Consider the following 27,997-nt stretch of genomic DNA (forward strand, 5'->3'; position numbering starts at 1 on the left):
GAGGTGATGGAATGCACAACATGTGGGCCATCAGCAGTGGCCTGTGGGGTATGGGAATAGGTGTCATTCTGTGAGTACCAGAACTACCCAGTCAGTGCTGGGCTGGCCCAGGGGGCCTCTTCAGAACCTTCCATGGGGTAGAACGTGGAGAAGCCACCTACACGGTGCCCTCTATGTGAGTGCTGTGTGCAGAGTCCCTGCAGGCCCTGCACGCCCAAGGGGCAGGGTAGACCCCACGGATCTGAATGCCCCTCCGTCCACACAGGCAAGCAAAGCTTCTTGGACCTTAAGGGATGAAAGGCCCATCTGTCACCCCTGCTCACTGTGTACCCTCTATCAAATGGGACTGACCCCACACCACCCAGCACCAGTGAGCTGCGACAGGGAGGGATGGCTGAGTGCCCTTTGTGTGCCTTCAGCTTGAGGCCTGGGCAGCAGCGAGGCCCTGAGGAAATAAAGCCCCCATCCCGGGGCTCAGCCTGCCCCCGATTCCACGTGTGTGCTGAGCTGCCTGTGGCTCAGGAGGCACAGCCACGCCCCCTTGCGGGAGGCCCAGGAAGGTTGGCCATCCCAAGGGAAGAGAGTTCACAGTGGTGAGGGTCCCTAGGTAAAGAACCAGGCCCTCTGGAGCTGCGTGGCATGGGATGCCCACTCTGCCACCCTCGGGGGTGCTCTTGGGCAAGCTCCCTGGCTTGCGTCCCCATCTATGAGTCGTGGAGGATACCAACTCCTGCTTTCCTGGGCTGAGAAGGCCGATGAGCCAGTGTGGGCATGCTGGCACCGAGAGCAGGGCTGGGCACCCGCTGTACGCTCAGTAAATGTTTCTCCCTGGGGTGGCCCTGAGGGATCCACACTCCATCCGGGGCTAGGCTGGCAGAGTGTGTCCCACTTAGCACCCATCAGATGCCACCCACCCCCGTGCTGCCCCAGGTCAGAGGCTGCGAGCAGTGTGGTGAGGAAGACAGCTCCCCGGGAGCACTCCTACGTCCTGTCGGCAGCCAAGAAGAGCACTGGGTGAGTTGCACAGCAGGGACGGCTGGTGAAAGGGTGGTGGTGAGATCATCCCCGAGGCCCTCCTAGCCAGGCTTCTCTGATTCTCCATCAGGGCCGGTGAGGTGCTGGCAATGGGAGAGAAGCCCAGGACCCTCTGGGGTAGAGCAGTCGTGATGTTGCCTGTCCACAGGCTCCACTGAACATGTCACTTTTCTGCTTCCTTTCCAGCAGTCCTACCCAGGAGACACAGGCGCCATTTATTGCAAAGAGGTAAGTGTCATCAAGGGAAGCCTCGGAAGCCTATCGCAGGCCCCAGAGAAGGCCTCCCGCCAGCAGAGTGTGGCGTGGGCGCTGGGGAGAGGGGATGGGGAGCTCCCGGGGGGCTGTGCTGGCACATTTGCCCAAGGTCAATGGGGCTGGGCGCCTGGCCCAAGGTGGAGCTGTGGTGTTTCCAGGCTCCAGCTCCTCTGCAGCTCTGCAGCAGAAGCTACCGGGTGAGAAAGGAGTTGTTCCCTGGCCTGCCAGTGAGAGATGGCTAGCTGAGGACCGTAAAACAATAAGGAGCCAGCATGCCAAGTGTTCCAGGCAGAGGAACTGGAACAGGGGGTGGTGGCCGCACAAAGGAGGCGACAGAGAATGGGGTGTTCTCTTACTGGCTGGATTGGGTTCCTGGAGCATCTATAACAAAGCCCCACAAACTGGGGTGCTTAAAGCAGCAGGAATAGATTCTCTTACAATTCTGGAGGCCAGAAGTCTGAGATCAAGGTGATGGCAGGGTGGCTTCCTTCTGGAGGCTCTGAGGGAGACACCGTCCCAGGCCTGTCTCCCAGCTTCTGGTGGTTGCTGGTGGCCCTTGGCTTGTACCTGCAAGCCTCCAGCCTGTGCCTCTGTCTTCACGTGGCCTTCTCTTCTCTGTGTGTCTGTGTCCAAATTTCCCTCTCTTAGAAGGACACCAGGCATTGGTTTGGGACCCCCTCTACCCCAGTAAGACCTCATCTTACCTCATTGCGTCTGCAAAGACCCTATTTCCAAATAAGGTCACAGTCATAGGTTCCAGAGGGACATGAATTTGGGGGAGACAATATTCAACCCAGTATGCTGTCCTTATCCTGAGCTGCAGTGGCTGAGCCCCCAGCCTGGGTCACCTCATGGCCCTAAACCAGTTAGACACCACTGAAAGCATGTCCTTCAAAGGCCAGCAAGCTCCAGGGCACCAAGATGACCACGAGTACCATTTCTCTTCCTGCCCGAAGGGTTGAGGTGGTGGATGAGGATGGGACTTCTGAGAGGAGCCAGGACCCACCTGCTCTGGCAAGACACACTCCTGGCTCGAGCAGGTAACCAACCACTCATCTCTGTCTGCCACTCAGTCACTGTGGAACCTCTGTCAGGCCACCTCCCTACTGGGCCTCAAGGTCAGTGTCTCCATGTACCCAGTGACAGGATGGGGCACAGAAATCAGTAAGGGCCCGTCTGGCTGGATGTGCCAGGGCTGAAAGCAGCAGCACAGCCCAGCCTCCAGGGAGAGAGTGCCTGGCTCTTGTCTGTTTAGTACTTATCTGTGTCACCTTAACCCTTGCGCCACCGAGGTCGGTGGCGGCACAACACCCCAAGAAAAAGTAGCAACCTTGGGGTTTCAGAAGGCCGGCCACCACGGCAGTAGGCTGCCACTGTCAGGCTTGCTCCTGACACTCCTGTGAGTTGGCCAAGTTCAACTTGCCTGGGGAGGAAGCACCAGCTCACAGCTGCCTTCTTTGCCAGTGCGGATGGAGGCAGAACCAAAGTGTCTCGGGCGATTTGGATCGAGCGTGCGCCGAATGTGCCTAGCCCCGCTGGCAGCAGGGTGCTCAGGTGGGTGCTGAGAGCCGCCTCTGGCCTGTGGGCTGGTCTGATGCTTTCCGGCCTGCCAGCCAGGGAGGGTCTGGCAGTGGGGTGACAGGGTAGGGGCAGGCTGGGCACTGGCGATCTCTCTCCAGGCGGGGCTGTGATTTGCCCTGATTTCTGAGCCCCGAGTGTCCGGGGCAGATAATGGTGCTCTCTTGTCTGCAGATGAAGAGCAATCAGTGCCTCCTTGTACTTTGTGCTGAATGGTGCTAAGTCCCGCAGGGCGTGCCACCGCCCTGTTGTTGCTGCTGTTTAAAGCACCTGCCTGGATTGAGACCTTTGCCTAAATCCAGGTCTGCTAAGAGCTACACCTCTGTAGCACCCTTGGAAGAACCCTGAGGCCACAAGTGGGGAGTGTCTATCCCTACAGGTCACTTCCCAGGCCCTAGGGGCTCTTCTGGCTCTTCTAATGCCATTGCAATCCCCCAACTCAAGCCCTACAACCATTTGTAGACATGTGACCACCACCCTCAGGGCCACTTCTCCAGGCCCTGTCTCCAAATACAGTCACATTCTGGGGTACTGGAAGTTAGGACTTCAACGTAGGAATTTTGGGGCACATAAGTCAGCCCATAACAGCATATATTTCTCTTTTGAAAAAAGTTTCAGATGCCTTTTAAAAACTAATGTAGGAGGAGAATTAGGTTGTGCTGCATTATAGATTTAAGGAGGCATTTTTACATTTATTTATAGAAAATTCCTTTGGATACCCATCATATGGCTGTCATAGCAAGGTGGCTATCTTAGTTTGTTGGGGCTGCCATAGCAAAGTACCACAAATTGGGTGGTTCTAACATGAGAAAGGTATTACTTCCCAGTTCTGGAGGCCAGAAGTCCAAGATGGAGGTGTTGGTAGGGCCGGTTCCTTCTGAGGGCTGTGAGGAAAGGCTGCATTCCAGGCCTCTCTCTTTGGCTTGAAGATGACTGTCTTCTCCCCGTGTCTCTTCACACTGTCTTCCTTCTGTGCGTCTTTCTGTGTCCACATACCCTCTTTTTATGAGGACACCAGTCATATTGGATTAGGGCCTGCCCTAATGACCTTACTTTAACTTGGTCACCTCTATAAAGGTCCTGTCTCCAAATAAGGTCACACTCTGAGGTACTGGGGTTATGATTCCAACATATGAATTTTGAAAGGACACAATTCAACCCATGATAGGGGCTGAGGAAAGCAGAGACTTTAAAATGTCAGCCTGGAGCAACTGGATGGCTGGAGGTGCAATTTACAGAGCTGGGAAGAAGTTGTGTTTGGCTCAAACCGTGCTGCATAGAGCCATGGGCCAGAGACAGGTGGCTCCAGACATCCAAGGAAGCACCTATGTATTTCCCAGGGCAAGAATGGAAACGGCCCGTGGATTGTCCGAGCCACAGTAGCAGTGGGAGAGAAAGGTGAAAAGCAAAGATACTTGGATTAGCAAAGCGTCCCAGAGTTTGGGGATTGGGGGATAGAGGCAGGGCCTCCGGTGCTCAGCCTGGAAAAGAACAACCTCAGGGGGCCATGGCCACCGCCTTCTGGTCCTAGGCTGTGCCCCCATTATGCTGCCGGGCAGAGCAGCTGGGGAGCAGTAAGAGCCCAGCTTCTGGCACAAAACAAAACCCCAGCTTGGCCTGGTGCTGGCTGTGTAACCTTGAGCAAGTCTCTTCACCTTCCGTGCCTTAGTTTCCTTGTATGTGAAATAAGGAAAGCAGTAACAGCTCCTTCCCGAGGCTGTCCCAAATACTAACTGGGATAGTGCACAGAAAGCACCTAGCGCAGTGCCTGGCGCCGTGTCCTTGGGTGCCCGTGATCTAAGGCAGGAAGAGACCAATGTCGCCGCCTGCTGGCACCTGCGGGGAATGTGGCTAAAGGCCTTGAAAAAGAGATACCCCTCTCCCCCCCGCTGCTCCCTCTTCTGGCAGGATGAGTCACGTACTCTTTGGCACAGGCCACTGTCACTGGAATTTCCACAGGTGGCTGGGGCCACACTAGATGTTCACTGATCAGTGTTGGGCCTCGAGCTTCAGAAGACTCTGGCTCTGTGTTCTCTGAGTGCCTTCCAAAGGTGTGCAGCCTTCCAGAGTGTTCCTGGCCTCCAGCAGCCCAGCTGCGAACTTCAGACTGGACTAGAGCTGTCTGTGGTTGAGGCCCTGGGGAGGTGGTGGGCTGGTAGGGGCTGCAGGGAAGGTGCTGGCAGGGCCACACTCCCTCTGAAGGTTCTGGGAGAGAATCTATTCCTTGCCGTTCTCTCAGCTTTTTCCCCCCACAATCCTTGGTGTTTCTCGGCTGGGGGGTGCATCACTCCAGCCTGCGCCTCTGTCTCCACGTGGTTGTCTTCCCTCTGTGTGTCTGTGTCCAAGTTTCCCTCGTCTTATAAGGACACCTGTCACTGGATTAGAGCCCATCCTACTCCACTAGACCTCATCGCACCTTGATTACATCTGCAAAGACCTTATTTCCAGATAAGTTCACAGGCACAGATACCAGGGGTGAGGACTTCAATATATCTTTTTGGGGGACACAATTCAACTCTGTTAACAGCTGCCCTGTATTAGGTGCCATTTGAGCTGGGTCTTTAAGATGGCATTGCTCAGGGGAATGACAAAGGAGGAAGAAGGCACAGGGACATGAGAGAGAGGGCAGGCTGGGATAATACTTTGTTCCTGTTTCCTCTCTGACAGAACCAGAAACGTCAGTGAGAAAACACACTTTACTTGCCTGTGACATGGCCAAGTCAGGCATGTCCCTATTCCCTGGCACCATGTGCTTCAAATAGGCAGACTGAGGCCAGCAGCTAGGGGCTTTATGCTGTCATCATGAACAACATCATCTTTGACAACGATGTCGTCATTGTTATCACAAGAGGAGTTGGGCAGAAATCAGAGCTGCCCATGTAACTGGGGCCCTCCCTGGCTTTTTCCCTCTGGTCACCATGGGTGCTCCAGGCCCCTCCCAGGGGGGACGTGGAGGGACAGGGACAAGCAGCCCACTGACCCAGCCCTCCATGGGCTCCCAGTCTGACTAGGTTGGAGCCAGACACCAGGGTCAAGGCCAGCCAAGAGCAGCCAAGCTACCTGGGCTTGCCCAAAGTGGGGGACTACCCACCTCCCTGCTTTCACCCTGGCCCCTTCAGCCCCGGCTCCTCCCAGGACCCCTAAGTGGCCTTTCTAAAGTGTCAGCCTGATCCTATCAACCCCTCACCCGCTACTGCAAGCCCACCCCGTGCCATCCCTTTTCAACCCCAGATCTGGTCTCAGCATTCAAGGACCCTGCCAGCCTCCACCTCCTCCTCCCATCTCCCTTCGGCTGCTGTGGGTTGGGCTCCACCTCCATGAAGCTTGTCCAGTGCCCTGGGGCTGGATTTGTTCTGGGCCCCATGGCACAGTACTGTTGATTCCCACACTGCTCTGCCCCCACCCTGCCCACTGGGCCAAGAGCTTCATGAGGGCAGGCCCGGGGGGCAACTGAAGGACAGAGTGGGTGGCTGCAATGTGACTTGGGCTGAGGCCTCACTCTGTGGACCTGGGGAGGTCTGCTTTGCGGTGAAGAGTGCACCCCCCATATAACACCAGGGAGCTCCAGATTCTCTCCAGCCCTGGCCGGCAGCATGGCCAAACCTGCTGGCCGTCAGGCCCTGCAGTGGGGCCAAACAATGTATCAGACTCAGAAGGATGTGTGGTCACCCGGGGCCCGGCTGTGAGCATGGCTGGCCGTGGAAAACCTCAAAGGGGCCCTTTGTGGACTGAGTCGGTGCAGTCCTCCGGTTCCAGCTCACGGGCACCTGGGCACTCGCCCTCTGAGTCTCTGACATCCCCTCCCACTGGCTGTCATCCCCAACAGTCCCCATCAGCCCCTGGACTGAGAATCCCTTCTGGCCTTGCAAGTACCCACTTTGGGTGCCCCTGCAAGTGGTTGGCAGCATCGCAGGTGGCAGCTACAGTCCAGGCATTAGGGCCGCACCCGAGGGAGGGCTGCGGTCAGGTCAGGGGTGGGAGGCTGGGGCTTGCAGGCCAGCAGCCCGAGCTCAGCTGCAGCAGCAGGAAGACTCAAGGCCCAAGAGCAGAAAAGGGGGAGGGCGTGATGTGTCTGGGTGTCCCAGTGCACTAGCCAGGAGGCTCCTGAGGGAGAGCGTCCTCGGACACGCAGCACAGGTGGGCAAGAGGGAGGCTTTTCTCACCAGCAACTCTCTGGGTCTCTCCCTCGGCCCACAGCTCGAGAGGTGAGGAAATCGTCCGCCTGCAGATCACGACACCTAGGGCAGGACTCCGCCTGGTGGCCCCAGACCTGGAAGGCATGAGGTACGGGGGCCTGCTGCTGTCCTGGCTCCCTGCACAACATTCTAGAGACGGGGCAGCAGGGCCCAGGGGCTGATTCTGCCACTGTAGGGCTAACAGGTTGGTGGGGGACATGGTTGACCTGGGTTCTCTGCCCTCAGCAGCTGTCATGGAGTGAGCGCTTGGTCCGTGTGAGGCCACAGGTCAGGCCCTGGGACCCAGTGGTGAGTGGGACCTCATCTGCTGGAGTCGAGCATGAGCTAGGTCAGGGCTGTCATGTACCAGGAGCCCCCGGGAAATGCCGGCTCAGCCTGCTGAGCCCTGAAGACAGGACCGGCCAGCTGTGCTGGGGGTACACGGGGACTGCGGAGTCCCCTGAGGCCACTGAGGCAGTTGCCCTGCCTGTGTGAGGGGGCTGGCGGGAACGAGGTAGGGTCACTGGACCAGCCTCCACAGCTCTCCATGTCACTGGCCCATGCTGGGGACAAGGAGAGACAGGAGGGCCATCACCAGCAGGGAGCATGACGGGCCCAGCCCCTGCCATAGGGTAAAACAGGCAGGGTGTGGGGGCTGGGGTGGGGGTAAGGGGAGATCTGAGCAGGGAAGCCTGGAGGCTGGAGAGGGGGCGGGAGTGCATGCTGGAGGTCATCTCCTAATCCCCGGGGCTGTGGGAGCCCTGGGGTGGGGGCCTTTCACCAGCGTTGTAGGGGTTCTCAGGGAAGGCTTCCTGGAGGAAGTGACGTCCAAGATGAGTCTTGAGCGACCTCTATCTAGGTCCCTTTACTCTCCTCCTTGGCTCCTCTCTCTCTAACCCTGCCCACTCGCAGCGCCATCCCCAGGCAGGCACCGAGTCCTGTCCATTTTATTCTAGAGATATTTCCACCGCTACTGCCCCACCACAGGTCCAGGCCTCCACCATCACTTGCCCAGCCACCTGGCCCTGTTTCCTCCTGCCCCGTGGCCAAACTGCAGTTATGCCAGCCCTCTGCAGAAAAGCCTGCAGTCCCCTCCGCCCCGTTCTGCAGCCTGAGCTCCTTTCTCCCTTGTCCTGCTATCACCCCCCAGCCTTTGTCTGTGCAGTTGTGGGCTCTGCCTGGGGTGTCCTTTCCCCTTTGCATTGTGCAGTCCCACCTCAAGTGTCTTCTCCTCTGGGGCACCTTCCTCTCCTGCGTTTCTTCCTCAGGCAGTGTCTGAGGGGCTTTCCTGCTGAGGTCGCACAGCACCGCGTTCGTGCCTGCACCAGAGAATCTTCCACACTGTGTCACAATTGCCCATTCAGAGACTGGTCTCCCCAGGGGCTGTGGCTCAGTGCTCCCTGCATTCTTTTCTGGCCAGAGTGGCATGCAGGGACTGCTGCCGGCATGACTGCGCATCATCCGGCACAATGTCTCTAGTAAGGCAACATTGGAAGCCGCTTCCTTGGTTCCCCTAAGATGACCAGTCTTTGAGGAACAGGCAGAGCGATGCTGAGAGATGCAGAAGGGAGCAAAGCTGCTTCTGTGAAGGCCCCTGCTGTGTTCCCCACCTCCAGAGCCCACTGGCGCCTTGTCTGGGAGTGGCAAAGCCACAGTAGCCCACTGAGATCCCTTAGGAGGAGAAAGTTGGGGGGGGAAGCTAGTAGGGGAGGGGAGGGAGGGTGATAGTTTTTGCATCCAAATGAGTATGTGCAGGAGGGAGGCATGTGAGGGTTCATGGTTGACGTTTGGGAGAGGCAGTACTGATGACTTGACAACGCGCGGCTCCCTGATGACTTCAAAGAGGACAGAGACAGAGGGGAGACTGAAAATGGTTATACCGAGTCTTATACCAAGAAGGAATCCAGTCTAGATGACAGCTCTTCCTCTTATTATCTGTGCAACTTGGGGCAAGTCACTTGGGCTCTCTGTGCCTCAGTTTGCTCATCTGGAAAATGGGCATGGATGATAACAGTGCCCATGTCCTGGGGGTGACGTGGAGAGTTAATGCATATAAAGGCATGAGAACAGGTTCTGTCCCTCAATCAACAGTAGCTGTTAGTAATGAGGCTTTGAGGAGCAGCCAATCTGTCAACAACAGGTTTTAAGTGCCCTGGAGACAGCTGACATTTGAGGATGAGGTGACTGCCCCAGCTGAGTGTGAGTGGCTGGTGAGTGGCTAACTTACGTTTCTTTCCTCCGTAGGTCTTCTCCCAGCCACACAGACAAGGAGGTGCCTTGCTCCAGAGGGCTTGAGAGGGACTTGGCTGGTGAGGAGATTGTCAGGAGCACCGACACAGACTCTGAAAGGTAACTCACAGCAGGGAGCAGGCTCGTCATCTCCAGCTGAAGGGCCTCTGTGGTCCCTGGCCCAAGGTCAATGGATGGAGCTGGGACCAGCACTGTCCTGTTCCAGCTGTGTCCTCAATGGCTGGGATAGTGCAGGTGTTCAATAAATATCTGTTGAATGGACGAATGAATGAATGAATGAGGCCTGGAGAGTGGAAGGCCCCTGCCAAGATCCCTCAGGGAGCCAGCTGCAGACAGGACCAAACACCCACCCTGCCGCCCTTGGCCCACACAGGGTTCCTTCCATTCACCTGGAGCTGCCAGGGCCAAGCAAGGCTGCCAAGCTGGCAGTTTGGGAGAGCTGGTGACCAAAGGATATGTGGCCCTCATAGAGCATCTAGTGAGGAATTTCAGGATGACCTGTGGACAAAGGGGGACATTGTGCATGGGGAGGGCAATCAAGGATGGGAAGTGGGGTCGTGGCGGGGCATGATGGGCTTGGTGAGCAGTGGCCGCAGGCTCAGTATTCCTCAGCAGGAACCTGGTAGCCAGTAACAGGGAAGAGCCCACAGACCCGTCTCACCAGTGTGGAGCCTTGGAGCCCCCAGTCGGGACTCTGAGCTGGGAATGAGGAAAGGGGGCCCTCTGTGGCTTTGCCCCTTGCTCTGTTGGCCATCGGACCCACGACATGCAGGCCTCCTCCTGAGGGCCCACCTTGCTCTGTTTCTCGGTTTCACTCTTGCTCCCAACCCATCAGATTTGGAAGAAACGCAGAAATACTTGCTCTTAGAGTCACCTTGGGTTTGGCTCGGCTCCAGTCAGAGCAGCCAGGGCCTGTGCTTCTGGTCCTGAGGCCACTCTCACGACATTTGAGTCAGACAATATCAAACCCAATCAGCGTCAGCAAATGCTTCTCTTCTCACACCAGGTCAAGTGCACAGTCAAGTGATGGCAACGTGGGATCCGGAGCCACAGGGTCCCTACCTGAAGGCTTGGCTGGAGCAGACGTTGCTTCTGAAAGAGGAGGGTAGGCTGCCTGGGGATGGCAGGTTCTGTCATGTCCCTGGTCACTTCTTGTCTACTGCTTCCCACACTCCGTACCCCACCTCAGCCTTTGTCCGTGGGCTTTCCACTTCTTGGAATCACTTATGCTTGAATCCGATTTCTTCTTCTGCCTCCTGCCGCTGGCTCTCAAGTTTCTCCGGAGCAGGCACAAGGCCCCACTCACAGCTGCAGGCCCAGGCCCCACCTGGGCAGTAGAACGAACGTGCAGGGACAAAGTAACAAATGCAGGACCGAATGATGGATGAATCGGTGCCTTCTTACTTCCCGGCTGAACTCTGGGGACCTCACTTCCCTCCCAGCAGTCCCACAGCCTCTTTCCTGCCCCAGCCCCTGCTTGGCCACCTCTGCTCTGAGGTTCAGTGCGATGGAAAGCAGCGGCCTTGCTGAGAGTAGCTGGGAGACAGACACGTGCAGCGGGGCTCTGGGTTCCACACCTGGGTGGAGTCAGGGACCACTTTCTCAGGTGATTTGGGGAATGGCAAGTCCCACCTGCCCCTAAGTGGTTTCAGCCCAAGCATGAGTCGTCCTTGGGGACAAAGGCTAGGTATACAGATGTTGGCAAAACAGTTCAGTTCCAAACTGTGCTAGAGCCCTTGTGGTTGAGAGCAGATGGCTAGAGAGGAGTGGCAAAGCTGCCCCCGACGGCCTTCTGCAGCGTGGTCAAGGAGGGCGCCTGAGGAGGAGCCCTGCTGACTGCTTTCCTGCCTGGCCCTCCCAGCTGCCCCCAGCTCCCCAAGGCCACCGGGGGCCCCTTTCCCTCACTAATTTAATAGTTTGCAATTGATGCCTGGAGCCACAGCCCCGACTTCTACATCCAGGACCACAAGCCAACAAGGGAAAGGGACAGCAGGCTCGGGCCTCTGAAGCCACCATCTCTGAGCAGGTCCACGGAAAGGCCACTGAGCCACACACTGGCTGCTCTGAGCTGCCCCTGCTAGGTGGGATGTCCTGGAGACCTCCCGGTACAGTCTGCATCTTGTTGCTGTCTGCAGAGGCATCAGAAGGATCTTCTTAAAAATACATTAGATCACATTTCTCCCCTGCTTAAACCTGCCAATGGCCCCTCACTGTCCTTGGAATAAAGTCCAAACCCCTTTCCATGGCCCACGGGGTCCTGCACGGTGGGGAATTTGGCCTCCTGTCACTCTCCCCACGCTGGTACAGATCGACTGGCTTTGCTCATGGCCATCGTAGAAACTCCTTTATCGTCTTTTCAGAGGAAAGGTTGTTTCTCATGGAAACAACCACCCTCCTTTTCCATTCATTTTCATGAGTTTACTTAATAATTGAATTTAGTGATTATGGTTGCAGTACAACTGACATAAACAGGTTTGGGACCAAACACAAGGGACGCTTAGCTGCTATGCTGCTTAAGTGGAGGGCACAGGCTCGTGTAGGCAATGGGGTGCCCCGTGGGCAGTGACTGTTCAGCGTGCTGGGAGCATCGGTCTTCCTGTTTTTACCCAGGGGAAGGCTGGGTAAATCCACATCAAGTGGGTGGATACAGATGGACTGGGAAGGGACACTGCTTGTACACATGGCCACAGGGCCCAGTGACAACAGGAACATGTTAGCATATGTTACAGCCTGGGCATTATTTGAAGTATTTCGCATCTATGAACTCATTTACTCTTCCCATAATACTTATGAGGCAAACATGATTCTCATCCCTATCTCATTGTTGATAAAACTGAGGCCCAAAGGGGTCAGGTAATGTGTCCAAAATCACACAGCTGGGAAGTAGTAAAGCTGTGATTTGCATCTCGGCAACATGCTTCCAGAGAGTATGCACTTAACCCCATGCCACACTGCCCCAGGTGTCAGGCTGTCTTGGGGTATAAGTACTGTGCCCCAAGCATCCGTTTGAACAGCTCCTCAGTCCTTGTCATCTGTCGGGGACAGAAGCCACCCTCTCGGGAGAGGGCGGACATACAGACACAAAGTCCTGAACCCGAACCAGGCTTGGCCTCCTTCCACAGGCTGTGCTTGGCTGCTAGCTTCGCCCCTTTCCTGGATGATCGGGATGTACATGGTGCCAACTCTCAGTCCTGCAAGCCTGGACCAGCAGCCATCAGGTAAGGACAGGGCAACTTGGGTCCCAAGCAGGAGTGAGGAAGAGGAATCCCAGGGACAGCCAGCCAGCACTAGAGGGCCCAGTCCAGGGGGCATGTGGCAGGTGGCTGGGAAGGGCAAGGCTCCAGGGGCACAAAGGTACAAGAGGAAGAGGTTGTGCATGCCCAGGCAGTAGGCTTCTGCTCCATTTCATCTACGGATCTTCCAGTCGAAGTGACCACTTTGCTGGGGGTGTATGGAGCATTTGGCAAGCCCTAGTAAGGAAAGATCTTTCTCGACTCCCACAAACCCCAAGGAGGTATAGGTCAGGTAAGGATACTGGAACCCAAAACCAGGAGGAGACTTCCCCAGGGAACCCAAGGTGGTCAGGGCCAATGCTTGGTCTTGAACTCAGGTGCTCAGGCCACATCCAAGGCTGACGCAATGTTATCACACACAGTGGCAACTGTGCCACACTAATGCCAGGACTAAGAAGTCAGCCCTTCTGGTGAGAAGGCAGCCAGGAAGGGGAGCCTCCATTGGTCTGAGGTCTCAGTGGGCCCCTGTGCTTCCTCCCTCAGTTCCAGTGCCACTTTGGTCTCTGCTGTCCCGGCTGATAGGAAGAGTGACAGCACAGCAGACCTGGAGGACACAAAGGAAGACCCAAAGGGGTAAGGCATCAACAGGCAGTGCTGAGCTTCTGGGGTGGACATCAGCCTTTGGTTGGGGGAGTGAGGCCCAGCGAGGTTTGTGAGCTGGCCTGAGGCACGCGGCAAGGGCAGAAGCCCCAGCTGGAACCCTCTGGCCTCTGGGCCCTGAAGCTTTTCACTAACCCTGTTGTACTTCCGGCCAGTAAGTACATACGGCATAATCAGGAAGGATCACCTTCTTTCAGTCAGCAACCACTCTGATGGCACCTGCCCTTTGCTGGGGCACACAGACAAATCAGACATGGTCCTGCCTTCAAGGAGCTCTCAGGCGGGGGGTGGGGGTGGGGGTGGGGGTGGGCAAAGCCTGGCCCAGGTTGGAACAACACATCAGGAGAAGGGGGCTTCGTGGGGAGGTGGCTTTCGAGTTGAACCTTGAAAGGTGAACAGGAGTCCTCCAAGCACAAGGAACAGGGTATACAAAGGGCTCAAGAGAACCTGGTGTTTCCTGGGCACCGTTCATAACCGGGCGTAGCCAGCAGTAAGGGTCCTTGTCGGGGAGTGCTGGAAGAGGAGGCTCAAGTAAGCAGGCAGGGGCTGATTGGCGTTTGTGCCATGATATTGTTAATGATCGTAACAGCTACTTAATTTGGGGGCACCTACTGTGCGCACAGCCCTCTACTCACAGTGTTTCCTACAGCTCTCCCCACAGTCTCTTAAGGTTTATGTCTAATTGGAATGAGAAACAAAGGCCTGGAACCCGGGTATCTGTGCCTCCCGGGAAGGACAGTGCTATGAAGAAAAAAGGCAGGGTGATGGTGGTGGTGAGGGGGGCTACTACTTAGGTGGGTGGAGGGGGCCACTCAGAAGAGCTGCTCTAAAGAGAGGGAAGCACCTGTAGAGAGAGCAGGGAGAAGAGAGCAGATAGGGAACCACAAACCTAATGACCTTGCAGTGGGAGTGTGCTGTGCCCAGCCAGCGAGGGGGACCGTAGATGGAGCAGGGTCTTGGTATGCCATGATAAGGAGATTGGATCTTTTTTCAAGTTTTAAGCCAAAGAAGAGCCTGATGTGATTTAGATGTTTAAAAGCTGAATGTATGTTTGCATTTTCACACCACATTGCAGTTGCTTTTGTACTTAAATCAGGATGCTGGGGGGTGGGGTAGGCAATGGATCCCCACGGTATGGGGCCTTATTACAGGACTTCATTTCTGCTTCAATTTGCTCTGACAACAGAGAGAAAACAATAGCTGACACCTGTAGTGTGCTGTGCTAGGAGCTTTACAGTATTCCCAGCAACCCTGTTAGATGGATGAGGTAGGGAAGCCGAACCACAGAAAGGTTAGGTGACTTATCCAAGGCCTTACGAGAAAAACCTCAGGGGAAACTAAAAAGCTACTTTATGAGATATGTTCTTTGGAGCCTATTCTCAAGACCCAGAACCAGTAACTTCTAGCTGGTTAACACATAATGCGTGCTGTATGATCTCATCTAATCCTCCCGGAATGTGGTAAAGGATCAGGTTTGTTATTATGCAACTCGACAGAGGAGGAAACTGAGGGACACAGTCCTGTGACACACACAATTAGGAAAAGAGCCCAAATCTGGCCAACTATAGAGCCCAGGCTCAGAAGTACTTTCCTCTGATGTTTAAAAGTTTGCTGCAGGCGAGAATCACCTGGGAAGTACTAACAAAACAAAACCCAACTAAAACCTTTCTGAGCCCCAGGATTTGGATTTAATTCTTCTGGGGTGGAGCTTCACTATACATGTCTTTGTAAAATTTCCCAGTTTATTCTCTCCAGTGTAGGTTGAGAACCATTGTTCTAGGGTAGTGGTTGTGAACCAGGGGCATCTCCCGAACCTCCCAGCCCCTAGGGTACATCTAACAATGTTCAGAGACATTTTTCGTTGTCAAAACAGGGGATGGAAGATACTACTGGCTTCTAATGGGTAGAGATGTGGGACGCTGCTAAACAGCTTGTAGGGCACAGGTCAGCACCCGCCCTTCTCCCAACACACACGACAGAATTATCCTGTCCAGAATGTTAATAGAGCAGAGGCTGACCGCCTGTTCTAGAGCGTCCACGACCTGTGTGCTGCGCTAGACTCGGGACGGAAAAATAAACAGGGCGTCCCACAGAGAACCCCCCACCTTCCGGGGTCTTGGCAGCCGACGCGGCACGACTGCGCCTGCGCGGGGACGCATCCGACTCGCGCGGACCCAACTTCGCGTTCGCGTGACTCGGCGAGCGTACAGCCGTCACCAGTGCGCCTGCGCTCGCCGCCATTTCCTGCAGCCGCGAACCCGGGTCGCAGTGGCCGCCGGGAAAACGCGCCGTCCGCCACGCGAAATGGCCGCCCCGGGCGAGCTCGGCCACGGCGGGGACGTTCCCGGGGCCGTGCCCGCGCCGGCCGCCAGATGGCGCGCCAGGATCACAAATGGGCCGGCCTCCCCTCGGGGCCCCGCCCTGGGCTCCAGCTGCCCTTCCCCCCACAGCGCGGTTGGCTGTAGTGGCCCGACCTGCCCGCGGTGACCTCGTGTGGACCGTCGCCGGCCACGCAGGCTCCAGCGCAGGCGGGAGGAAGCGCGGTGTCCGCACGGAGCCGGAGGGGGCTCCTGCGGCCCGACCTTGTTTTCCAGGGCTCCCGTAGCGACCATCGCCTCTTGGACGGTGGACACTGGTGTGCGGGGATGTCCAGGGACAGGCTGAGGACGTGCGCGGAGGGCGGCTGCACCCTCCACCACGAGGCACCTCCGGTAGACCTGGGCTGGGCTGTGGGGCTCAGGGGTGAGGGCTTAGTTCCCCGGAGTTAGATGAGGGCGCATCACGGGGCGGTGAGGTCCTGCAGAGCAGGGAAGCCTTGCTTTTCCCAGACTAAAATGCAATTTCAACTGTACGATACTCTAGGGATTTGCCCTATTCTACCTTGGGCCTGATGCATCAGACCTACAGGGAGAGAATGGATTCTGGTTCAATTTCAAGCTCTGACACTTATGTCAACAGAAAAGCTGCCAAACTCTGTAACATAATTTAAAGGGGTTTATTCAGAGCCAAATTTGAGGACCATGACCAGAGGTACGCCCAAGAAGCCTTGAGCAAGTGGATTCCCTGTGACTGGGTTACAGTTTGGTATTATACATTTCAGGGAGTCAGGGATTAAAGGTAAAGTCGTAAGTCAACACAGGGAAGGCATATGTTGGTTTGGCCCGAAAAGGTGTGACATCTGAAGGGGGGGCGGGGGGGGGATGGGACTTACAGGTTATGGTTTAAAGACTATTTTTCACCTGTAATTGGTTAAAGAAATGAAGCTTTGTCTAAACTCTTGGAATCTTTTAAGTTAAGGAAGTCTGTTAATCAGAGAGGAGTCAACAGACAACAGACGTATTTGTTTACATTGAGGAGGACCTGCAGGTTTGTCTTTCATAGCATTTGGCCTGTTAATGAGTTACAAAGATTATCTCCAAGGAGGGAGGGGGGCATGATGAGGCATGTCTGACCTCCCTCCTCATGGCAGGCAATTCAGTTTTAGGGTATCCCCTTTGCCAAGAGGGTGTCCATTTAGTCAGCCAGTTGGGGGGAGCCTTAAGATTTTATTTTAGTTTACAATTCCCCCCATTGCCCAAGATCTGCCAGAGGCAGCCTCTATGGCCAAACTCTATATTTTGTCCCATTCTTTGGCAGGGTGATGTGGCTACCTTTCATGGGTCCATCCAGGCCCTCAGTGGGACCCTAGTGACCAAGAGGATTAAATAGCCAAAAGGACTTACAGCACATTAAATGTTTTAGGCCAGACAGGACTGGAGGTGGACAGGCACTCATCAACCTTTTCAAACCTTCTAGGAAACACAAAGAGTAAAAACCAAAATGTCAACGGCAAGGCTACACAGTTAATTCATCTACAAGTGTTGAACTACTATACTTTAGGTTTAGTTGCAGGTTTGTAGCAAACATAAGCATTGTTAACCATTTAAGCTAAGGGATTTAGAGACTTTTGTTGTGTCATAATATTTTTAGTCTCATTAGTAATTTGTCCTAAGGAGGCTGATAAATTACTTGTTATATCTCCTTTTGCATAAACCCCGTAACTGAGAACATTGTACTCAGGTAGTTCTAAGTTTGTGGGAAGCAGGAAAAATTTTATGATTGGGATGGATATCTGAACCACGTAGCCTGAAAAGACAAGTTTTTAAATAAGTATTTATTTAGGCTTCTGTGTGCCCCTCCTTGATCTGGAGGGTGTAAACTAATTCTATCCCTCCGAATCCCTCCAAATCTGCCCTTACAGTCTCATGGGTCCCCCTTCCCAGGATAGTCCCTGGCCCTAGACAGAAGACGTTTGAACAGGGAGTTGGCAGTGAATAACAGGTTCGGCCTGGCAGGATTCAATCATTTTAAATCCTGGAAACATCAGGTAAACTTGCTGTTTACTTAAAACTTATCATGACTCTGGAAAACAAAGCAAGAGAATTCGTAATGTTTTAAATAGAAAGTCATAAAAATTCCCGTGTAATTAATTTCTGTTCTATTTGAGGTTGAGTTAGTGATACTCGTGGACATATCAGTTTTCCAACTAAAGTCCTAGAAGTTTGTTTTGTTTTAGTTCAGTGGTATATACTCTTCAAAGTTATCAGAAACCAGTATTCAAGAGAACTTGTCAGTCCTTTTCATGACTTTCCTTGAAGAAGCAAACTTTAGACTTAGCCAGTTTAAAAAAAACACTTTCTGAGATGAATTGAAGTAAAATAAAAAGTCTTAGACTAGCCATAGTAAAAGAGACAATTGACAAAGTTGGTTATTTTTGTAGCATACGACAATTTAACATAATAACCATAATTATTACTGATAACATACACCAAGACATATCAATATTGTACAATATTGGAACATGTATTAGTAACATGCTTATAAAAATATAATCCAAAGAAAGTTAAACACCATTTCATATTTGACAATGCTTCCTGTACAGTTTTAACATCCCAAATGAGCCTAATGTGTCTCTCTTAGACTTTCAGCGGCCCTAATATATAAAAAACTAGTTTAAGGTCAAAAAGCTGGATTTAGAATTTGGGTTTTGGAAAGTTTGTCAAACATCAAAGGCTTGAAACATTTGTTCCAATAGAATCAGAAGCCACTACAAAATAATGGTCATCCATTTAACCAAGAGTGATAGTCATCAAAAGATTCTACAGGTGATACGGGAAGTGATATGGGCGTAACCCTTAAAGTTTAGTTTTCCTACTTAGTCAAAAAAACCTAATAAAGAGGACACAAGGATTATCTTGATAAAGGGTAAAATCTTTGCTGATTTTAGGCCAGTTACTGAAAAGGTAAACAAAAACCTGTAGTGCTATTTTTTTTAATTAGAAAAGGAAACAGGTTATAGACTCAAAATGAGTATATCATGTAATTTCATTAAGACCAAATTAATATTTTAAGAAAACTTTGTTTTAACCAAAATTTTTCTTTTTAATTTATAGCCAACTGGATCACATACAAAATTCCTTCATAAATTCCCTTTTATAAACTTTATCCCAACTTTTATGGACCACCTAGAAAACATGCCTAAAACTTTCTGTTTTGCCCTAACTTTCTCTTTTCCTAAATATCCAGTCATTTTAGGACAAAAAATTCCATACAAGATCCTGTCTTTACAATATTATTCTCCGTTCTGTTTAACCTTTCTTAACAAAAATATATTTCCACACTCATTGCCTTTTTACATCTCTTTCTCTTACTCACAAATTAATTTCTATTTTGTTATTTTCCTTCTACCATATATATTTTTTTTTGAGACAGAGTCTCACTCTGTGGCCCGGGCTAGAGTGCCGTGGCGTCAGCCTAGCTCACAGCAACCTCACACTCCTGGGCTCAAGCAATCCTTCTGCCTCAGCCTCCCGAGTAACTGGGACTACAGGCATGCGCCACCATGCCCGGCTAATTTTTTTCTGTATATATTTTTAGCTGTCCAGCTAATTTCTTTCTATTTTTAGTAGAGACGGGGTCTTGGTCTTGCTCTTGCTCTTGCTCAGGCTGGTCTCGACCTCCTGACCTCGAGCAATCCTCCCTCCTCGGTCTCCCAGAGTGCTAGGATTACAGGCGTGAGCCACCATGCCCGGCCCTTTCTACCATATTTTGGTTCAATCTTTAAGCAACCTCTGCATTAGACAAAATTACATATATTTTAATAGGAACACATTTTATGTTTCTTTTATAATTTTTCTTACTAAAATCATATCTTATTCTTTGGTACACTTTATATATAGAATCACATGCATTGAATGGAATTCTTATTTTTAGTAACCGTAAATTTTAGCAAAAGCTTAAAAAGCCAGAAGTCATGAATTGTTCATCATAAGACACCTGTTGTCATGAAACAAGATTGCAGGTTACTATAAAATTATAGTCATTTACTTAGCCAAACGGATAATTCAAAGAGTTTTAAGATGCAAAAATCTTATACTCTTTTAGAGGAGACTCGGTTTCCCAAACAATCACAAGACTGAATATAGACAAACTGAAATGTGAACTGGTGAGGAGGCAAGGCTTTTCTCCCCCCCCACCCCGCCTTTTTTTGCAGTTTATTCAAAAGGTGCCCCCCCAAATCTTGTTATTTCTAAAATGTTTTGTTATTCCTATTAATATCTCATGAAAGTCTAGTTGAAAAGAAAAAAACAAATTTTACCTTTGCATTAGTGTATTAATGGTAAAGCTAATTTTAATAAAATCTTATAAACAAATCCATCTAATTTTAATCAATGACTGTAAGTTAAGTTTTTACAAACCTTTTATAACCTTAATTTTTTACTTTTAGATCCACTTAGTTTTAACATAATTTACTTATTTAATTTTAAACAGTTTTTTAAAACCTATGAATTAAACAAAATTAATTTTTTTCAGCGAAACTATTATATTTCTATGTCTTATAACACTTATTTGAAAAATTGTATTTTTTCATATAGAATTGTTTTTCTTCTATCTGGCAGTTTTAATTACATATATTAATCATAATGTTAGGGTGTAAAGGCTTTGTAGCAGGTGGAGAAAGATTTCTTACACAGAGATTAAGATATATAAGTAAAATTTATTTTATTCTCTCTCAAAGGACAGAGAGAATGAGAGAGAGAGAGAGACAGAGAGAGAGAAAAGGGGGGGGGAGAAGAGAGCAGAGAAATGTCCTGGCATCCCAAAGAAAGAGAAGGGGGTGCCAGCAGGGAGGCCAGGTGGCTTGCTGATTTTAAGAGGGATGAAGAGAAGAAAGAAATAGTGGTGGCTGTCAATTGATAAAAAGAAGTGGCAGCAGGCAGATAAAAACTGCAAGGATGTCAAAGTCCAAGAGTTGGCTTCCTGCCCTTGGGGAAGGGATTATCACAGGAGATGTGACTCTGTCCTCCAGATAGGGTTGAGGCTGTAGCTCGTTCTTCTGCTGTTTACTCAGGAACTCTGTAAAAGCAGATTCTCAAAAAACAATATTGACAGAGACAGATTTACATCTCTTTTCTATCCATTCAGCTTTCTTCAGAAGTGCAAAGCAGAACTGCTGCAGGGTACCTGTTAGTGAAAGAACTCATAGGATTGATCTTTAACCATTACTGGGGAAATTGTAGATTAGGTATTTTCCTGTTGTTTTTGCAAGGCCGCCCCTTTCAATAATGTCAACACTTAGAAAACCCCCGGGAAGTTAAAGTAACCTTGAACTGTTATCAGTCCCCAATTTTATTAGCACTCCTAAATATAAAAATAAGATATCAAGGTATAGAAACTTAAACTTATGTTTAACAACTAATGTTCTAGTATTTTACCTTATAAATGACTCAGACATTTTATAATTATCCTCTTAAGATGACTCTGAGATTCTAAATTATATGGAAATTTCATTTGTGTTTAATCTCTATTATATTTACCTATCATCTATTTATTTATCTTAGCAGTTCACTCAGATTCCAGTTATCATTTTTTTTTTGAGACAGAGTCTCATTCTGTTGCCCGGGCTAGAGTGAGTGCCATGGCGTCAGCCTAGCTCACAGCAACCTCAAACTCCTGGCCTCAAGCAATCCTTCTGCCTCAGCTTCCTGAGTAGCTGGGACTACAGGCATGTGCCATCATGCCTGGCTAATTTTATATATATATATTTTTAGTTGTTTGGCTAATTTCTTTGTATTTTTTTAGTAGAGACGGGGTCTCACTCTTGCTCAGGCTGGTCTCGAACGCCTGACCTCGAGCAATCCTCCCGCCTCGGCCTCCCAGAATGCTAGGATTACAAGCGTGAGCCGCCGCGCCTGGCCCCAGTTATCATTTTAAGTTATTTTTCTGTTAACCATTTTTACACACTGTAAATTAAATACAGAACACAGAACAGGGATCAAAATATAGTTTTAATTATTGTTTTTAAACTTATAGATCCCACCAAGTAAAACAAACATAAGTATTTTAGTAAGACTTGTTATAACATCCTTTCTAAGTTTTATATAATTATAGTAGATGTTTTAAAATATATCCTGTTTAAAGGTGTTAATTGATTAGATTCTTCCAAAACACCACATCCCAAAACAAAATCTATTGACATTGTAGTCATCAAAGTGTCCCTTGCCCACAAAGTTTAGTCAAACTGTAAGGAGCAAAGGCCACTGTTCCCATAAAGATTTGTTGAAAATTTACTGACATGAAGCAGATTAATTAATAGGAGAAAAAATTACAAACTTATATGTGGACACCTTCAGAATTAACACCCAAAGATACAGGAGAGATTGTCCATTTTTATGTTTGAAGTATGGACAGCTGTGTAGAAATAAGATTGGACAAAAAGGGTGTGATCTAATGCTAACAGGCTGAGTGGGGAACCCAGCCAGGCCTTTCTGTCTAGATCCTGTTGGCCTCTCTGAGTGTGCGTTCCTTCCTTCTGGGTGCAGGGCGGGGCCCTTTTGGAATGGGGAGTGTTACAGTAAAACAAAGTAGGTCAGATAATTACTTTATGGCCAGTTTTTACATAGAATAATTTTAGGTTTTATGGCTAGCTTTCAGAAAAAGGTGGCACTCAGCTAGCTCATTGTCCCTGCTGGGGAGTTTTAGTCTCCCCACCTGAAGAATCACAGTGTTTCAGGGCTTACTCTTCAAAAGCCATGGCCACTGCTCCCTGCATTATTCCAGCTTGAAGGTAGGGAGTCTGCCTAGTATAGAATTAACTTCTATAAATAAAGAGTCTCAGGGCTGGTAGTTTGTAGTGTGTTCTTCTTGTCTCAGGGTAGCCCCTACCAGCTATTGGAGGGAGGCTGATGATATTGGGAAAGTTGAGTTCAGGGTGAGCCAGGATTGAGGTGATGGTGAACTAGATTTTCATTTTCTGGAATGCTGGGCTCATGGTCTCAATAACCTGACTTAGCGTTTGGCTTTGGCCTACTACACCCTGGAAGCAGTGCCTTGTACCTTGGGGCGGGGATGGCCATGCGAGGGTGTGCAAGTGTCTGATCAGCTAGCAGCCTGTCCTCTCTTCCCCATAGTACCCAGCTTTGGGAGTGCAGGTGTGAAGTGAGGCCAGGGAAGACCCCCGCAAAGAGCTCACTGCCTGGAGCAGCAGGATTCAGGGGTAGCAAAAGCATCTGAGGCCCAGGCTTCATCTATCACTCACGAAGGCCACCTTGTCAGCAAGAAGGGAGCAGCAGTGCTGGGGCCTTCTTGAGGAGTAGCCTGTGTGCTCCCTGGGGTGGGGGCTGTGCCTGGCTCCTCTCTGCCCTACCCTTGGGGAGATGAGCGCTTCCAAGCCCAGGGCAGGTGACAGCTAGTGTGCAGTGAGTGAACGAGGGCTAGTCCCAGACACTTGCTCCGTTAAGCGTGCTGCTCATTTTTCCTTAGCGCCTTGGCTGGTTATGAGAAGAATATGGCCACCAAGGTTGGAGAGGCCTGGCAGGAGACGCCTGGAGCCCCGAGAGGTAGCCAGGGAGACCCAGCTGTACCCACGCAGCAACCTGCAGATCCCAGCACCCCAGAGCGACAGGGCGGCCCCAGTGGACCCGAGCAGCTCATCGGACTGGAGAGCTGTGGCAGCAGGTAAGGGCCGAGCTGCACTGGGCTCCTGCCTGCTAGAGCCGGCGTTTTTGTCAGGCCACCACCAGGTGGGAACTGCTCCCCTCCTTGCCAATGCCTGGCACATTGCACACCCATGTGCTTGAGCTCCTGCCCTGTGGGTGGGTCATGGTGGGGATTCCCTGGGCCTGAAGCAGTGTGGACGGGCTTCCTGTGGCTCGAATTGCTGGGATGGGGCTGTGATAGGAGGAGATGTCTGTCCCCAGATGTAAGAAGCCCTGGCCAGTTCTCCTATGTGGGGCAGGAGGGAAGGCTGTCTCCTAGAGTACAGATGCTCTGCAGGTGAGGGTCCCAGGTGAGTGCTATTTGGGTGTGTAAAATAGCGTTGTCAGAGAATGACAGATGGCATGAGAGAGCAAAAAAGACAAAGACTGAAAGAGTGACAGGGTGAAGCAGAGAGAGGTCAGAGCAAGAGGAAGACAGCATGTGTAAGGGGCACGAGACAGCGATGTGGGACATGACTGGCCTGTGACTGGAGGTGACTGTGTGGTGTGGGTGAGAGGTTTTCAAGTCAAGCCTTTCCTGATGGCATCTGGCCAGCACTGCATGTACCACTCAGCTATGGACACGTCAGCAGCTCAGTGACTTCCGGGACTACAAAGGAAAGTACGTACCTCTTCTGCAGAGCAAAGCCGACGATGGTTTCTTACACAAGACAGAAGTGCCAGGAGAGAGCCAAGGCTGTCACCGCCCCGAGTCAGGAGATGATGGAGAGCAGGGGGGAGTCTGTTGTGGGGAGCAGGTGGGGCCTGTGGCTCCTCTCGCAGGGACGAAATAAAAGCAGTCATCCACCCTCTTGGTTACAGGGCTTCTTCTAGCACAGAGGCTCCATAATTAGCTAGGTAGGAGGTTAGTTTTAGGGCCAGGCTCAGCTGGTAGATAACAGATTTCCTTATTTAAAAATATCCAATCCACCTTTGACTCCTTGGCTGCAGGCCCTCTGGGGTCACAGTCCAAAGACACCAGGTGAACAACCGTGGGCTCCCTGCCACATCACGTGGCTCCCTGTGCTGCTTGGTGTTCCATGCAGTGAAGGAGGAGGTGATTTGTTCTGGGTTTTTATTTTGCCTTCTATTTTGTTTTGTTTTCTGCAGGTGGGTGGTGTCAGGAAAGGCTTTCTTTACCGGTAGGGTGAGGTTGGAGCTGGGTTTGGAAGGCTGAGGAAGATTTTGCCAGACAGACGTGCTGGAGAAGGCATTCCAGGTAGAGGAAACCAGAGGCTTGCAGACCCAGAGATGCATGGGGAATGTGGAGTCAGGGTGGCCGCAGTGAAGGAGGTTAATTGGTGGCTTGGCAGGAAGCACCAAGAGGGCACTGAGCAGGCACCTGCTCCTGAGCTGAGGAGTGTGGCCCACATCCTGAGGGGCCGCTGGTGGTTCCCATGCAGGAGAGTGCCACAGCCAGACTTGAGTTGTAGGAAGATGGCTCCACTGGCCTGTGGAGGATCACACCAGGGTAGTGTCCAACTAGACATGGCAGGAGACCCTCAGGAGACTGTTTGCTGAGGCCAAGGCACAGGTGATGAGGCCACAAGTATTTCTGACTTATTAAAGGTAATGGTGAGGGAAAAGTGGCTGCTCCCCAGACTTCAGAGCTGGGCGACTGGATGGTGATAAGAACTAGCTGAGGGTGAGGAGGTTGGGGGTTGCTGTGCAGAGAGATGGTGAGGTCATTGGGTCATGCCTGTGGAGGATCCAGGAGTTGGGTGACGACCTGACCTGGGGCTAGAGAGTTGGGAGTTGTTGGCTCATGGATAGTAACCGAAGGAAGTGGATGAGGTTGCCTGGAGAATGTCGTTGGAAGCCAGTATGTCCAAAGCATGCATTCTCTGCTTCTCTCTGCAAGCTTCCAGGGCAGTTGTCCAGCCAGGCCTTGGCTGGTGGTTAAGTCGTGTGATTGAGGGATGCAGAAAAAGCCTTCCTTTGTGGCTGTACATCTAAAGCCACCTGCTTCATCAGCTGACATTTATCTCCGTTTTCTGCTCTAATTTTGTCTCAAAAAGAAAAAAAAGAGGGGAGTATTAATTATTGGTCCTCTAAAACCCTAACTCAGTATATAAAACGAAAAGAAGTAAAAATAAGAGAGGAGCAAAGGCAGATGGGCTAGAAATCTGGAAAATAATATTGAAGGGTCTTGAGGAGGAAGAAGAGCTGCAGAGAGGTACTGAGAAGGGAAATTCCGGATAAATGGAAGAATCAGGAAAGTGTGCAGCTGTAGAAACCCAGCCAGGCTGAGCTACCTTTCCAGTGTGCTGTGGACCCTGAAATAGGCCCATCAGATCTGGCAAAGTGGAACTTATGACAACCTTGAGGGAAGCAGGTTGGGAAGGTGGGTAGAGGGGGTAGTTGGATTATGGCAGATTGAGGAGGGAGTGGGAGATAAGGAGGCGCAGTTGATGGTGCACAGCTCTGTAAAACTGGCTATGAATGATGGATGTAGGAGGGGTGAGCTGCAGGATGATGGGGAAGGTTTTCTATAGGTGAAAGCATGTTAGGTACATGCTAGGGAGAGCATGCCTACATGACAAGTCCCTGATGAAATCCTTGGGCTCTCAGTCTCTGATGAGCTACCCTGGTTGACAGCATTTCACACATGTTGTCACAACTCACTAATGGGGGATTTAAGTGCATCCTGTGTGGCCCACTGGGAAAGGACTCCGGAACCTTGTGCCTGGTTTCCTTTGTCTCTTGTGCTTTTCCTTTTGCTGATTGTGGTTTGTATCCTTTCACTGTAATACACCATAGCCATGAGTACAACTATGTGCTGTGCCCTGTGAGTTCTCCTTGTGAATCACCAAACCCAGTGGTGGTCTTGGGGACCTCTGACACAGAGGAGCAGGATTAGATCTTTATAGCATAATAAGGACTATAGACTTTCTCTTGAGGACAAAGAGGAGCCAGGACGGTTTGAACCAGGGGAATGATATGGCAAGAGCCATGCTTTGGAGCGGGCTCTCCAGTGGCAGTGAGCAGAGTGGACTGGAAGTGGGCAGAGTGGAGGCAGGAAGAAGAGCTAGGAAGTGGTTATAGTCCCCCATGTAAGTGGAGATGGAGACAGAGAGAACTGTCAAATAAGTAGAATGGACTCAAAATTAGGTGACTTGGGGGAGCAGTGAGGGATAGGGAAGTATCCATTCAGAAAGCCACATTTTGGGTAAAGTGACTGGGCGGAGTGTGTGCCCCCACCTGGCCCAGGTGGTGAGCAAAGTATCTCCAACCTTCTGCTATGCCACCTGGAGCCAACTGAGCAAATGCCCAGTCCGTGGAGGTACTGAGCTGATGAGGGTGCCTGAGGCTCTCAGGTAGAGGCTCTGCCCAGGCTGGGCTGGGTGGATTGCCTGGCACCCTGTGCTATTTTTCTGAGGTGGGCAGCAGCACTCGGTGAGGGCCCTTCCTCTCTTCCTCCTAGTGGTCCAAATCCTGGAGCATGCTGAAATGTGACTGTGGACAAGTCCCTTTTCCAAGCCTGCTGGGTTGCCTATTTCCAGTCTTTGGGTCTGGTCAATAGCATGGTGTCTCAGTAGACTAGGTTCATCAGGAAGGGCAGACTATGCTGTGGCACCTGATGGGCAGCATTTGGAGTCTGTGGGCTGGGATTAAGGCCCACTTACTGTTAACAGTGCCAAGTAGCAAGTAGTCCCTCAGCACCAGTCTGGGCATGCCCCCAGAAGAAAGCCACAGGATACGTCTTCCTAGTGGACGAGGCTCAACTAGCTTGGGATTCCAGGAAGGGCAGAGACAGGCAGAGTGAGCACCTGCAGAGGCAATGATAACAGCAGAATTGTGAGGGAGAGTGGATGGAGGATAGGAAAAATCCTTGTCAGCATTATAGAATGTCTGAACTGACCAGGTTAGGATCTGTGAGAGCCCGGTCAGAATAGGGGATTCTCATAGGTGGGCCAATTATTATTTCATATGGGGACAGTTGGTATGTTCCAGCAGGAAAGGACCACAGGGCAATCAGTGCTAAGGGTAAAACGTTAAGCTGTGGGAGATGGAGTTTTTCATCAGTTTAGCAAGCTTTAACTTTAATAGTCCCTTAGTTCCATCATTTCAAATGACTGGGATGATAAAGATAATGTAATTTGGGGGATAAAGGAGGAACTCATTGGATTTCTTGAATGACCTTACCAGTAAAATGGATTCCTCAGTCACTTGAAAGAACCAGTAGAATTCCCCGTGTAGGGAGTGTTCTAACAAAAGTTTAGCAGCAGTGGTGGCAATAACCCTTTTCTATAAGGGAAAGCTTCAAGCCAGTGAAAAAAACATACATATGGTAGGACGAATATATTTATAACAATGACATTTGGGAGCTGAATAAAATCAAATTGGCAATGAAAAAAGATCCTAAACATCTGCATATTAACAAAATTCCATAGATAAGCGATGTGAATTTCCAATTGAAAACCACTGGCTTAGAATATACTGGATATGAAGTAAAGAAGTAAAATTGTGACCAAGTTAACATTTTAAAAAATAATTGGGCCGGGCACGGTGGCTCACCCCTGTAATCCTAGCCTTCTGGGAGGCCGAGGCGGGTGGATCGCTCGAGGTCAGGAGTTCGAGACCAGCCTAAGCAAGAGCAAGACCCCGTCTCTACTAAAAATAGAAAGAAATTATCTGGCCAACTAAAAATATATATAGAAAAAATTAGCTGGGCATGGTGGCGCATGCCTGTAGTCCCAGTGACTCGGGAGGCTGAGGCAGGAGGATCACTTGAGCCCAGGAGTTTGAGGTTGCTGTGAGTGAGGCTGACGCCATGGCACTCACTCTAGCCCGG

At 51.0% G+C, this 27,997-nt stretch overlaps 1 protein-coding gene across 5 annotated transcripts in view; it reads left to right on the forward strand.

Moving 5' to 3' along the window:
- ZNF185 (zinc finger protein 185 with LIM domain) overlaps nucleotides 1-27,997 on the forward strand; it is a 71,788-nt gene that overhangs the window by 18,301 nt on the left and 25,490 nt on the right. For 2 of the 5 annotated variants that reach the window (XM_045538572.1, XM_045538573.1), the window contains exons 9-18: nucleotides 931-1,014; nucleotides 1,222-1,263; nucleotides 2,247-2,330; nucleotides 2,755-2,844; nucleotides 7,066-7,152; nucleotides 9,288-9,392; nucleotides 10,300-10,398; nucleotides 12,416-12,511; nucleotides 13,070-13,159; nucleotides 22,988-23,182. In XM_045538572.1, the coding sequence (XP_045394528.1) occupies nucleotides 931-1,014; nucleotides 1,222-1,263; nucleotides 2,247-2,330; nucleotides 2,755-2,844; nucleotides 7,066-7,152; nucleotides 9,288-9,392; nucleotides 10,300-10,398; nucleotides 12,416-12,511; nucleotides 13,070-13,159; nucleotides 22,988-23,182 (972 nt within the window). The remainder of the gene's footprint in view (nucleotides 1-930; nucleotides 1,015-1,221; nucleotides 1,264-2,246; nucleotides 2,331-2,754; nucleotides 2,845-7,065; nucleotides 7,153-9,287; nucleotides 9,393-10,299; nucleotides 10,399-12,415; nucleotides 12,512-13,069; nucleotides 13,160-22,987; nucleotides 23,183-27,997) is intronic. The other 3 variants (XM_045538574.1, XM_045538576.1, XM_045538577.1) reach the window with 3 other exon arrangements.

This window comes from Lemur catta, chromosome X (genome assembly GCF_020740605.2).
Source record: "Lemur catta isolate mLemCat1 chromosome X, mLemCat1.pri, whole genome shotgun sequence".
In the NCBI taxonomy this organism is placed as follows: Eukaryota; Metazoa; Chordata; class Mammalia; order Primates; family Lemuridae; genus Lemur; species Lemur catta.